General features: G+C 30.2%; 1 protein-coding gene across 3 annotated transcripts; it reads left to right on the top strand.

Moving 5' to 3' along the window:
- Positions 1 to 3,652: 3,652 nt before the first annotated feature.
- Positions 3,653 to 10,212, top strand: LOC132749317 (protein SYS1 homolog). Of its 3 annotated transcripts, none has more exons than XM_060739043.1 (4): positions 3,653 to 3,711; positions 7,249 to 7,546; positions 7,911 to 7,981; positions 8,402 to 10,212. In XM_060739043.1, exons 2-4 carry the CDS (start codon positions 7,349 to 7,351, stop codon positions 8,640 to 8,642), a joined length of 510 nt encoding a protein of 169 aa, XP_060595026.1. In that variant the 5' UTR covers positions 3,653 to 3,711; positions 7,249 to 7,348; the 3' UTR covers positions 8,643 to 10,212. The 3 variants fall into 3 exon arrangements, with proteins under 3 accessions (XP_060595026.1, XP_060595025.1, XP_060595024.1); XM_060739042.1 differs by having other exon boundaries at positions 3,654 to 3,700; XM_060739041.1 differs by lacking the exon at positions 3,653 to 3,711 and adding an exon at positions 3,719 to 3,928.
- The last annotated feature ends 3,325 nt before the right edge of the window (positions 10,213 to 13,537 follow it).

Raw genomic sequence — 13,537 nt, 5'->3', positions numbered from 1 at the left:
AACTAAACGTTTATGGCGCCAGGGAAAGTAAGAGCGACTTAGCGTGTATGATGAGCAGGATCCCGGTGGCAAAGGGCCAGATTCAAAGACGATAACAACCCGAGTATTTAAAACCATTTTCAAGAGAGGGAATTACACAGAGCCTATCGCCTTCCGCGTGCATATTTTCGGCGTAATTCGGGGCCCTCCGGGAGATGAAAATTATTCAAATCAATTTTCTAAGGGAATTATAGCAATCGAAGTGGCATTGTTTCACTTTCAGTAACAGATGTAGTAATATACATTGATAACTAGGTTCTATACGGAGGTTAACAGTCTCGCTCATTGCGAGCAAAAAGAAGTGCGACCGATTCCGAAATTTTATGACTTTACCTCTCATATTTATTGAAAAGAAGATATTAAAATTACAAAAAGTATATGTTGGTCAATTAAAAATATAGAATTAAAAAGATTAAAAAAATTGTATAGGTAAAAACAAAAATATATCGCATTTAAAATTGATAAATGTACATGTACTTTGAGATTACATATACTTTGAGATTACATGTACTTTGAGATTACATGTACTTTGAGATTACATATACTTTGAGATTACATGTACTTTGAGATTACATGTACGGATTATCGTATTAATTACACAGTGCAGTCTCTAGATTTGTGCTGTAACCAAATATTTGAAACATTTTCAAAGCTGGTAAAAATGATGCCAAGTGTTATAATAAATAAACAGTCCCTATGTTATTTGATTTACTATCTACATAGTTTATCAATATAAAAAAAATCAAACATGACAAATTATGCAGAAATAGCGCTTTCTCCGTTAGTAACGGGGGTTAGAAATATTGAGAAAAAAAATAGTATACATTTTGTAATCTTTTATCTTTGCATCAAACATACAAAGTGTCACTAAGTATTGGTGTGTTAATAACTTCACATTTTTCTGTATTTTATTGCCTTATTGTTATATTAATTTCCAGAATTTCTTTTACCAATCCTGAGGCATGCAATTTTAAATGCATAACACAGTAGAAGCGATCCCTCATCGTGCTTAATTTTTGCGCTTTTATATTTTAATAATTATTGACGTAATGTATTGGTACATTAATGTTTTATATTGAGTGTAAACTTTTATTATATATGAATGTATTGTCATGTCGATAAGCTTAAAATAAACTTCTGTTCTAAATATCTAAAAAGAGGGCATAATTGTCGTAACTGCTGCGTATGAAATATTTGCACTTTACTTTTCTATTAATTGGTCAATGTGTAAATCTTTGTATACTGTATCAATGTAAACACAGAATGCCTGGTGCAACTAAAATCAACGAAATAAATTATTTAGCATGTTTTCGTTTCTGAATAAAAAAATCGTCTTTAATTCTTGAAGTGCAGAATTTTATCAAGAGTTGTGTAAGGGAAGTAACGCAGTAACAGTAACAGAACACAATGTATTTCCGGAAGAGTTCTGTCCCTTGAAAGCAATCTGTAATGCAGTTCAATAGAATTAGTCAGTGAAGTGTCGCTACTAACATTTAACTTTTAACAAGCGCGCTTTTTAAAGTGAAATACATATTTACGTCCAACAACTTATAAAACATGGCAATTTAGTAAGCGATGTTTAAACAATACACTTTAGGAATCTTTAAGTTGAACAATAATGCATGCTACGTACAATTTATGATAGATACTGATCAACAACTCATGATAGGTACTGATCATGAATATACGTCGCCTTTGTCGTTTTACATGTTCTTCTAGGCTGTCCTGATGGTAACAAGAACTCTGTTGTCATTACAAGATGATTTCCATGCTCGCTAAATATTTTTTTTTTGTTAATTCAATCATTTTTTAGATTGTTTATATATAATTACAAGATCAAATGGCAAAACAAAATTTCAATGATTTCTTTCCGGTCCGATAATAGAGACACTGAATACGATTGTTTTTAAATCGCAACTTTCAAAGGACGTCCATTTTGACATAAGTCATGTGCAAATAGAACTGTGACGTGAAGTGGCTGCGTTTGGAGCTTTTCGCACGTGTATATTATGTATTATATTTAGACATATGTAATTTAACATGGTTATTGGACAGCACGGCATGAATGTAGTACACGTGTATTTACTAAATATATAAATGTTATAACTTATCTTATTCATTAACTGTTCCGATTTGTTTCAATATATGATTGACTAAGTTTGAACCACCGCTGTTTAAGCAATAGTAAAAAGTTACATTATTTTGGGTAATCCTTGATGTTTTAAGAAATACTCACTTTTATTTTCTACCTTAACATGTTTTATAATAACAAGTGACTCTATGATTCCATGATTACTTATTTGATAATGGAACAAATAAGTCAGACATCTACAGGTAAGAAATGGTAGACACCAAGCGCATGAAAATAGCAATTGTTTTAAGAGTGAATCGCCATTCTTTTTTTCCAGGAAATTATAAATAAATGAGATTAAAACTGGGCAGGATTCCTATCAGTCTTCTCTAATGGTACCAGTCTTGAGCATACTAATGATTCCCATGCTCTTTCTATTTGAAATACCCTGTGCTTGCATAAGAGGTCATTTATTTGTAAAAATTCCCTTCTCAAACGTCAAACTTGTGCGAGCATAAACACTCTCTGAACTGCAAGATATCCACCTTTACACGTTTCCTGAATTGAGATGACGATACATCTTTGAAAATACTGATCTGATAGTTTAGGGAGCATGATACCGTACTGTTTCCTTATATGTAGATGTCTTGCTTTTTGAGACGAGTATACACGTACAAGCAAATACAAAAGAATCCCACAAATGCATTCAATGTATAATGGTAAAAATAATAACATGTTGTTTGAAATATTATGATAAAATTTGATTTTATACATAACATACAGGAGCAAACTATACGTTCCCACTATTTATTTAACTTTTAATCAGTTTATAGTTTGTCTTCATAACTTATGACAAGTGCGATGCTACTATGAGATTTTTGCACATAAAAAGTTTGTCGGCATTTTTGCAACCTTTTAATAAGCTCACTTTTAAAACTACCAGACCATTCCCGTGTTTTAGTCCTTGCTGTTGTAAATGTATTTTAGATTTTATTCAATACTGTCATGGTTCTTAAGAACATGTGACATAAAATACAAAATTTGAACATGTAACAACCGAAACACAGAAAAATATACATAATATTAATATATATATAAACAGGAGAATGAGTGACAAATTATATTGTAACCATAAAAATAAAATAAAGATATGACTACATTCTTCAAAATAACCGGAATTTATGCTTCGATAACAAAATTCTAGGAGACCAATGATAACAACATTATAGTTATTATTTACATGTTATGATTATTTCTTTACAAAATAAAGCAAGTTTTTTTAATGTGATTTGTTTTTAATTTCTATTCATAAGATCTTCAAAATTCAATGCATTAGGATATCTATAATAATACGGTATTAATAAATTTACGTCTACTATTAACAAAATGTGAACAATAAAAAAGATAGTGAAATTCGTCACCCAGTTGATTTGACTCACATAAAGTACATATACGTTAATTTCTTATTGGCATTTTATGTGTAAAAGCTTTCTTTCTTTGTGGTATTTTTAGTACTTTAGGTTTAATAATGCTCCGTGTCATTAATATGATTGGTGCAAACGTTTCGTGAGTAGGAACAAACTTTGATGTGTAAAAAATATGTTGGACATTATTTTCTTTTATTAAAGAATATTTAATCCCAATTGTGATAATTTTGTATGTTTATTTGTTGTTGAAGACAAGTTGTACGGTAGATTTTCAGTGACGAAAAGTATTTATCGCATTTAAGTGCGATTTGTTCGTCCTAACATCAGTTCGTACTGCGCAGAATGATTATCAGTAAAATTATTAAATTAAGAAATTACGCACGATTTTAATGTACGTTCTATATCTTTTTTCAAAAGTACATTTTTAGCAACTTGTATATTTTGAGTGTGATGTATTTTATCTTTCTAAATTTCATGCTCAGTGAAGATGATTAAAAGTAATAAAACAGAGAAATGAATAATAGAATGATAATATGAAAGGGTAGACCGGTAGTAATAGAATGTGAAATGGACTCCATTTTGCGAAATGAACTTTTCGACTACGAAATGGACATTTGTTTCTTAAATTTTGGTTTAAGTGTCACTATTTAATATCTTTTTAGATAACGAACAAGTGAAATATGACATAAAATTACTATTTAAACAAATTTGGTAATATTTTTTCATTATTTATGCTTGTACATTTGGAAATACACGTATAATAATGCCACATAGTTCAGTGTTTTATACATGGTCTTTTAAATAGAAAGATTCTGTTTTATAGGATATTTAACCTAGGACAAAAATATTTTTGTCGTCCCTGATTAAATATAAGTGAATAGAAAAGATACCCTTTGTGACATGTCAGTTACACCATAATTTGTAAAGCAAATGTCCATTCCGTAAGCGAAAACTCCATTTCGTGGCCGAAAACTCCATTTTGTAGGGGCCAGATTATTTTCCGAAATATGAGTATAAAATAGGAAAATAGTAATATTAATTGGTTCAATCTGTAGTTTTATGTCATATATTAAACATAAATTAATAAAAATAATATTACTCATCACGGTTAAACAAACAAATGTCCATTTTGTAGGCGGTAAGTTCATTTCGCGAAATGGAGTCCATTTCGCATTCTATTACAACCCAAGGGTAGACAGATGTTTCATTATTCAGACAGTTCACACCCAAAAGATGTTTTTCTCCCATTTTATACCAAAATTATTCTGATACTTATGATATACTAAAATAGACCCTATATTAACTAAAGAATGAACTGAAAATGGGGATTTCATGTTTTGTCCATGACTTAAAACTCAGGACTCTTTGATCCCTTTATGAAATTATGTTGGCCCATAGAATATCTTTTCTGATATTTATTCTTATTTAGGGGAGGATATCATATATATGTTTGACTGGATATAATTGTATGATTAAAGTTACAGTTCTTAAAAGCTGTTAATGATAACAATTCATAAGTGATTTTATTTTGTATTTTTATCTTAATAAGTAAAAATATCATCTAAAAATCATCTAACATAATTTATTTATAACTTATTATCTGATGTAATACTAATATTATTTTATTTTTGTTATAGTCTATAAACAAAACTTACAGAGGAGTTTCTGTTTCCAAGACTTTGGATTTAATTGGGTGAACATTTCTAAAAATATTTCAATGGTCCAATAAACAACTGATAAGTAACTGTTGATGCTAAAGGTAGCACTCCACACTAAATTTCAAGTTTCTGCCGTCAATGTCCTACAAGCAATATGTCTGATAAATCTGATCCCAAACTACACAACCTGGAAAAAGAAAACACATTTTGTTAAGAACATGTATGTCATAACATTGCAAATCTGTAATGAAATCATCCCATGTGCAACAGTCAGGCAGTTAAAAAAATTCCAATTCATTCCGTAAAAGCCAAAAATCTATAGTGGTCCGAGACCCAAAACAACATTTTTCGTCCCTCCGGCAAAAAATACCTGCAAATATACGGTCTACAGAAACTAACTCTGTCACTGCTTTAGCAACTCCCTATACATGCAAAATATCACAAAGAAATAGGTGCTTGGCCTTGTTGATTTTTTGCTATTGCTGAAAGTTTGTACCCCCCTGTATAATTACTTGCTTTCATTGAGCATGCTGTTTAAAAGCAATGTTTACAAACAATGGCGGCCTTGACATCAATAAATATCAGCATGTGATTTCTAACCATGTTTTCGAATTTGCCAATGATCATATTACATGTCACAAAAACAAATTTCATGCTGAAAATGCATTTTAAAGACAACCAGTCATTTAAATCCACAATAGTCACTATATCCATAAAATCCTCCCTCCCTGGCCATTCGAAGCTGTGGCTTCATTTAGTGTGGTGTGCTGCCTAAAGTGCAATGTTTATACAACTAATTTAATAGTGATGTCAAACTGTTAGTTGATGGTTTCAGCGTTTATACAGCTAAGTAGGTGATGAGATTACTGTTAACATCATAATTACCTATCTTTGTTTAATGGCTACTGTTCAATAAAATGATAAAGAAATAATTTAAAAGAATAATTGATTTTATACACATTTTTAAAATTTCATTGTTTTATATTTACTAAAAATGTATATATTTAGTATATTGATATTATTTGTTATTTAAAAATATTAATTACTGTACTGGTAGTGGTTTCAGTATTCAAACTGATACTTATAATGTGTCTTTGTTGTTCATGAACATTTTCATTTCTATGTTATTCTATTATCTTTCTTGATAATTTGATTTATTATATATAGAATTTTCTCATGTTGTTACTCTTATAATAAAAATGATATTTCAGTAATTTGTCTTTCATTTAAACCTCTTATCATTCAACCCATACTTAAATGAGTATAATGATAATCTTCTAATAATATTATTCATCATAATTATATTCTCATCAAAACCAATATTTTTACTCCAAATAATTAACAGGATTTATTCACAGAACAAAATTCACTTTTCTGAGCTGATACTGTACTGGTTAGATTATTATTATAATTATTATTATTTACACATTCTGTTATATTTCAGAAAAATTATACTTTTATAATCTTTCTCCAAATTCATAAATTCTTAACAATACTCTCAAATTCAACAAAATGAAACATTAAATTTAATTTCTAAAAAAATGGGAGAAAAACATCCATACAATTGGCAGAGTGGGAGTGAAACGTCTAGGTGTGATTCGTCTTTGGAATGAAACGTCTCAATTAGTAAAATGTCTTGGGCATTCATATGAAAGTAGGCTAAGCCTATGAACAGGAAGATCATATAAAAAAATGTTAATTTTTTATTTTACAATTTTCGACTTTAAAAGTGTCATTCTGTATTTCAAGCACCGTTTGCGTTTTCAATCGAAAGACGTCTGTGATTATTCTTTAGCCAAAAAGTTGTGATTGGTTGGTAATTGGAATACCCCACCATTTATCATTAAAAATGGTGGCGACCATCAATAAATGATATGTATAGAATTCTTAATTCTATATTGTTTTTTAAATTTGATTTCCTTTTAAATATACATACATGTGTAGTCTACAGCAGGGCAAGCCAGTCTACATTTTGCAGGTCATCGACTGTTTTTTGCATGGAACTTACTCTTACTACAAAGTCTAAATGAAATTTTATTGCTTTATATTACAGGTTAAAAGTTTGATCTGACATGCAGAGATGTGAATAAAACATTTCTAAAAAGTCACATAAGTAATAAAGAACCATTGATGAAGGATTTAATTAAGTTGTGATGTTAGAGAACTTATTTCGAGGTAGATTGGGAAGAATGACTGGATCATTTCGAAGCAATGTGTGGGACCCTGTACTTATTACCAGTCAGATAATCAGTCTACAGTGTCAGTTTATAGTGACGCTGGGAATCTGGGTGTATATACTCAACTTTATCTGCGGATATGATACTACCATAGACCAAATCTTCAAACAGGCAGTAAGTGGCACTAGATTGTTCTTAAATAACCACTGGTAAAAAAGTCATTTAATCAAACCCATTCCCAATGGCAAATACGCTTATTTTTCTTATCTTTAATTTTAAGTCAGAATCGAACTAAAATTCCCGATATCCAAACTGTCATATTTGCTAAATTTCATTCAAACAACAGAATAAACTGTATAGAATTGAAATTGAGATGATTATCATAATTCAGCACTGCAGAAATTATTATTATAATTGAATTGTTATTTTAATACATATTTAATGAATTACACATGTGAAAAAAAATTATTGAAAGGGAGGAAAATTGAGTCTTATGCCATCAAGTTACTGATGAATTTCAACTGTTTTATTATTTCAGGATAAAGGTTTATTCACAGAAGGCCCGGGCAAAGCAAATACAATAGCATATGCATTAAACTGCTTAACCAGGTAATAAACTTGTATTACATTAAAAGGTATATTATATATAAAGTTGATTAAAGGCCTTTTCAAGGAAATTCTGTTTTCATATATAACTCATGTGACTGTGTGTTTAATGATAAAACCATGTCTTTGTTAAATCTTTTGCCAACTAAGACCATCAAATATGAAAACAATATGATTTTGCAGGTTTTGAAGTTTCCTAATTTAGTAAATTGTGCCAGCTTTTTCTGATTTATAATGATTCTAAAGAAGCTTACCTGCTTCAGTATGTTACTGTAGAGTGTTTTTATTGGTGAAATATAACTGTTAAAACTGGTGCAAAAACAAAGACAAAAATACATTAAAATATCGTAATAAGTACATGTATTTTCAGGCAAGTACAAAGTGAATGAATTTCTAATCTATAATTATATTACTATTTTTCAGTGCTTTGGGTCTCTGGTTCATAGTAGGAAGAACAAAGCAGTGTTTAGACTTTGCTGTTACAATGCACTTTATACAGTTTATCATATTTTGGATTTATAATGGACATATACCACATACTGTATCATGGTGGATTTTAAATTTAGTTGGAGTGACTTTAATGACAGTGCTTGGAGAATTTTTATGTATGAGGACGGAGATTAAAGCCATTCCAATAGGTATGGGGCCAAAGGTTGACTTGTGATAGATTTTGTATGCTGTTTTCTTCTCGGTATGAACATTGTGTGCGGAATGCGAACAAACTGGTTTTTGTGATATATTTAAGAATTAGTTTCAAGGCTTCTTATAAATCAAAGAAATTGGGGACCAGTCTTGTAATGGAGGTATTTATTTGGTCATTTTCTAACTGGTGCCCAGGATTCACCAATCAAATGCCTTGGTACATGGTTGGTCCTCGGTTTCAAGTAATAACATGCAAGTCTTGGGCTGCTGGTATTTATTTATATCGCGTTAAAGAAGGATTTCTTCAGTACAGAGAACAATAGTTAATTTTGCAATTCTTGTCATTTTAATCAAGTAAACAAAAAATATTCATCGAACAATATTCAAAAAAAACTTTGTACCAAAGATCAGGAAATGTGCATAATGCTTTGTAATAACTGAACATGTAAATTTCTAAATACTGACTACCTACAATGTATTGTTCAGCCTACACTTGAATTTATTTTAATGAAAATTATAAAAAAAAAAACATACATGAAATTTCTATTTTGATTCTTAAAATGCTTTGACTTGAAATTGATTTTAATCTGTAGTTTACACTCATTTAAAATTAAAAATTAACTGGATAAATATGTATTAAAATCATACTATTTTTTGTTTATTCATGTGCATGATAAAATGTACCTGTGGGAGAATGGGGAATTATTTAATGTATCAGTATATTGTGCTTAGTTCAATATCACACCAATATGCTGGGACAACAAGTTAGTTATATATTTTGATTTTCATTGTACATATCATACACTGAGCCATATTATGATTGAAACATTTCAATAGTGCTTTCAAAATACTAACTTATAAAATTTGAGTCGCGTCATGACAAAACCAACATAATGGGTTTGCGACCAGCATGGATCCAGACCAGCCTGCGCATCCGCGCAGTCTGATCAGGATCCATGCTGTTCGCTTACCAACCCTTTTACAAGTAGAGAAATTAATAGCAAACAGCATGAATCCTGATCAGACTGCACGGATGCCCAGGCTGGTCTGGATCCATGCCGGTCGCAAACCCACTATGTTGGTTTTGTCATGATGCGGCTCAAATGTCATTTTGTGTGCTTTTAAGTTGTTTGGATATCATTTTTTGTTTCAGATTTTTGAATTATTGTTTTTTGGTATATAAGCATATATCATAGCATGCATGTAAATGACAATGATAAAGTTCCCATTTTGCTGAAAATCTAATTTTATGAGTACAAAGTTTGCTAAAAGCAATTTATCATTTTAGAGGCAGCTTGAGCTAATAGTTTGACCGTCCCGAGCTGGATTTAAACAGTCTATAAATAAACATAAAAGTTCTCTACCATTATTTATTTAGAATGAATGAAAATATAGATAAAATGTAGTCATTGCTATAAACAACATTTCACGATTAAATTGTAACATGTGCATTTGTATTATAAGAATAATCTTATTAAATTGGTCAGATAAAGTGCTTGTATGAAAGAAACAAGTTACAAATTTGTCCAAAAAAAATCTCCTTTCAAATGAAACAAATTCTTCCCTCTTGCATTTATGTGTATGAATTAAAATAGTTGTCAACAGTAGTACCCTACTACTTCAACTTTAGATTATGTTTTTGAATAAATGGCAGAATTACAAAAAAAAAACTAGATTTTTTGTATTTTAATATTTTTATCACGAGTCTTGATTTTGAATCTATTTGTGTGAACTTATTTGTATACTGATATCATGAAAAACTTGCCTGGAAAAATTGTCTTATACATTGTATATGTTTATTGAAACAACCATAGAAAATTCCAATGTTACAGCACTTTGATTTTAAAGGATACTACAGAAATTTTAAGCAAAAGATAATTTATTGTGAAATAAGTTTATTTGCAAGAACAATTACATGTATATTTATATTTTTCTTGAAAAGATTATGATTTGATTTACATGAAATATCTTTCAGTGCATGTGTGATATGTGAGTGACATGTTACCACAGAGATTCTGGTCAATTATTATAGTGTATAATATAAAGAATAATTATTCTGAGAGTATGTAGTATGTAAACTTTCAGCTAGAAAGGGTAGGTCTGTAATATTGAGTCAAACTGTTGTATATTAGCAGAACTCTGGTTATATGAGAAAACAAGTGTTTATTCTAGGCCATATATCATATCAAAACAAATTATAATAACACTGCTTAATTGATTTCTTTGATCAACATGAAAATTAATTGAAAACTTAGCAGCAGCCTTGTACATGTATATAGACACCATGATTATCCAATGAAATTCAATATTGCAAACATGCTGTATTAAAGAAAAAAGTGGTATATTTTTCAATAATACATATGTAAAGAAATGTACATGTATTAAACTTGTGTGAACATTTTTTGTCGTAGTCTTCTAATAAGATTTTTTAGGCTATATTTAGCATCCTATATAATTCAAATACTTACACACTTATCATGCTTATATAAGTTATTATTTCGTAAGTTAATCAAACAAACCATAAAGAATTTATATTGAAATATTTGAGTCTTGAGCTGCTTTATTTAAATAGGCTTATAATAAGTAAAATAAAGTTTCCTTTTAAAAGGAAAGGCTTGCACAGTTGTGCCTTCATCCCAACCCTTTAAAATTGTTTTTTTTTTTTTTGTTTCAATTTATTGTCACAATTTTTTTTGAATTACGGTATTTGTATATCGTAAAGGGTTTATTTATTTTTTTTTTTGTTTTTTTTTTTTGGAAAAACGAATATTTTTTGTCATCTATTCTCTATTGTATAAAACTAATAAAGAAAATGATCAATCGTAAAAATACTAACGTGGAGATCTATCTATCATACCAGGGTCTTTCAAATAGAATTCTATTTGAAAGACCCTGATCATACTGAAGGGAAACAAGTGTGCACATTTCATTTCCCTTTTTCGCAAGAGAAATTCATTCGTTTGGCTTTATAGACAAGTAAATGCACTAAAATACTTCGTTAACGTGGTACCTAATTAATAAGCATGTATCAACTATGTTAGCACGATCACAAAATACACGTGGCAAGGTTAATGATATGCATGGGCTATTTTTAGATTACCTCACCAAGAAGGTTGAAATTGTGTTCAGTAAGATCTAAAGCACGTGGCAAAGGTTAATGATATCATGGGCTTATTTTTTAGATTACCCACCAAGAAAGTTGAATTTGCGTTCAGTAGATCTAAATATAACTTCGATCATGCGTGATTTGGGTAAGCAGGACCACCCTTTGAAGACGGAAATACTACTACATGTATCATTCTCTATTGTATAAAACTAATTAATACAGAACAAATGACAATTATAAAGAAACTACTTTTTGCTGATCTTGAAAAACAAGATTGACGGAACAATTTCGTTTATATTCATTAATAGGGATATTAAACCGCGATAAATTCAAGTATAAAATGGTAAATTCCTTTTTATATAAAACAAACTGGATTACCGGATAAGTAACTAACTAAATAGCTTAAAGATTCCGTAAATAATTACTTCGTTGATTCCGCAGTATGACGGAATCGCCCGAATTGTCACGAATTGCAATCGGACTACATCGGCTATTATATCATTAATCCGAAGAAGTGAACGGAAAACTGGCCGAAACAGTTGCGATTGGCACGAATTTGGCAGCTGGTTTCCCGTTCAATCATGCACTAACAATTGGAAACAGGAAACCACCTTACCGGAATAAGTTATTCAAAACAAATGGCTCAAAATATACATGTATATAAAAAATTTAATGAGCTTTTCAATCTAATGTATGGTTATTTCGGGTGCTTAGTTTTCACCAATATTTATTTAGTTAAAACATTTGTAAAGAATAAATAGTAAAGAATAAGAATTCAACAGCAAATTCTTAAAATTCCCTTCAATCTTTTCTTGTGAACAGCCTTTTTCGAGGTACATACAATGTAAAAATAAATATTTGTAAAGAATAAAATGTGAAAACTTATTTGGAATGTACTAGAATGCATGTATAAGTAAACGGCAATGCCTGCATGTATATACACTTTATTTTAATGTCACATAGTATTATACAAAATGTACTAGTAATCCCATATACACTTTGTGAGTGCTAAGTAAAAAGATTTTATCCGTAACATTTTTTATAATAGTTAAAAGTTGCTGTACATCTCTTTATAAACAACAGAAGAATTTAGGATCTCAAAAGGTGTGTTATATTGGTGATGTAACTGTTATGGTATGACAAGTGTATTTGATTATTTATAAAGTCTGTCTTATGGCAATATGTGTAAATTGTTATTTTACATGTTTAAAAAATAAATTTATGTAAAGCAATTTTGGGTCAGTTTTTAATTTTCATCCAGCTGTTTTATTGATGTTTTGTTGTTGGTTTTTTTTTTTTTTGCTCATAGGTATTTATGGTAAGACATTTTATGTGATTTTGGCCAATGGGACCTGAATTTTGGACATGCATGTAAAAGTTTTGCTTTGGTCAAGCTTTTTCTCTTACCTTGAAGTAGTATCTTGACCTTGGACGTAGAGACTTGGCTCATGTCTCATGGTTGGCATCTGTGACTGAGTGGTTAAGGTGTTGACTTTAAACCACTTGCCTCTCACATCTGTAGGTTCAAATTGTGCAAGCTTCGTTAGATTCTCATGAGCGACAACTATGCAGCTGGCTTACAGAATGTCGGTGATTCTACTCATGTGCCTATTTATGCCTGAAATAATGAACAGGGGGGCACCTGAGGCCTCCCTCACCAATAAAGCTGGAAAGTTGCCATATGACCTATACTGCTTAGGTGCGATGTAAAATTCAACCTATAAAAAGTAAAAATGAAATCAGTCTGTTGAATATAGGACTTAATTCAAAGTGAATCAAACAAAAATAAACCAGAAAACAGTCAAGAGTTC

This window comes from Ruditapes philippinarum, unplaced genomic scaffold (assembly GCF_026571515.1).
Source record: "Ruditapes philippinarum isolate M1 unplaced genomic scaffold, ASM2657151v2 ctg322_1_1_1_1, whole genome shotgun sequence".
Taxonomy (NCBI): Eukaryota; Metazoa; Mollusca; class Bivalvia; order Venerida; family Veneridae; genus Ruditapes; species Ruditapes philippinarum.
The sequence above is the reverse complement of the archived record's forward strand: the minus strand, read 5'-3'. Positions and strand labels throughout refer to the sequence as shown.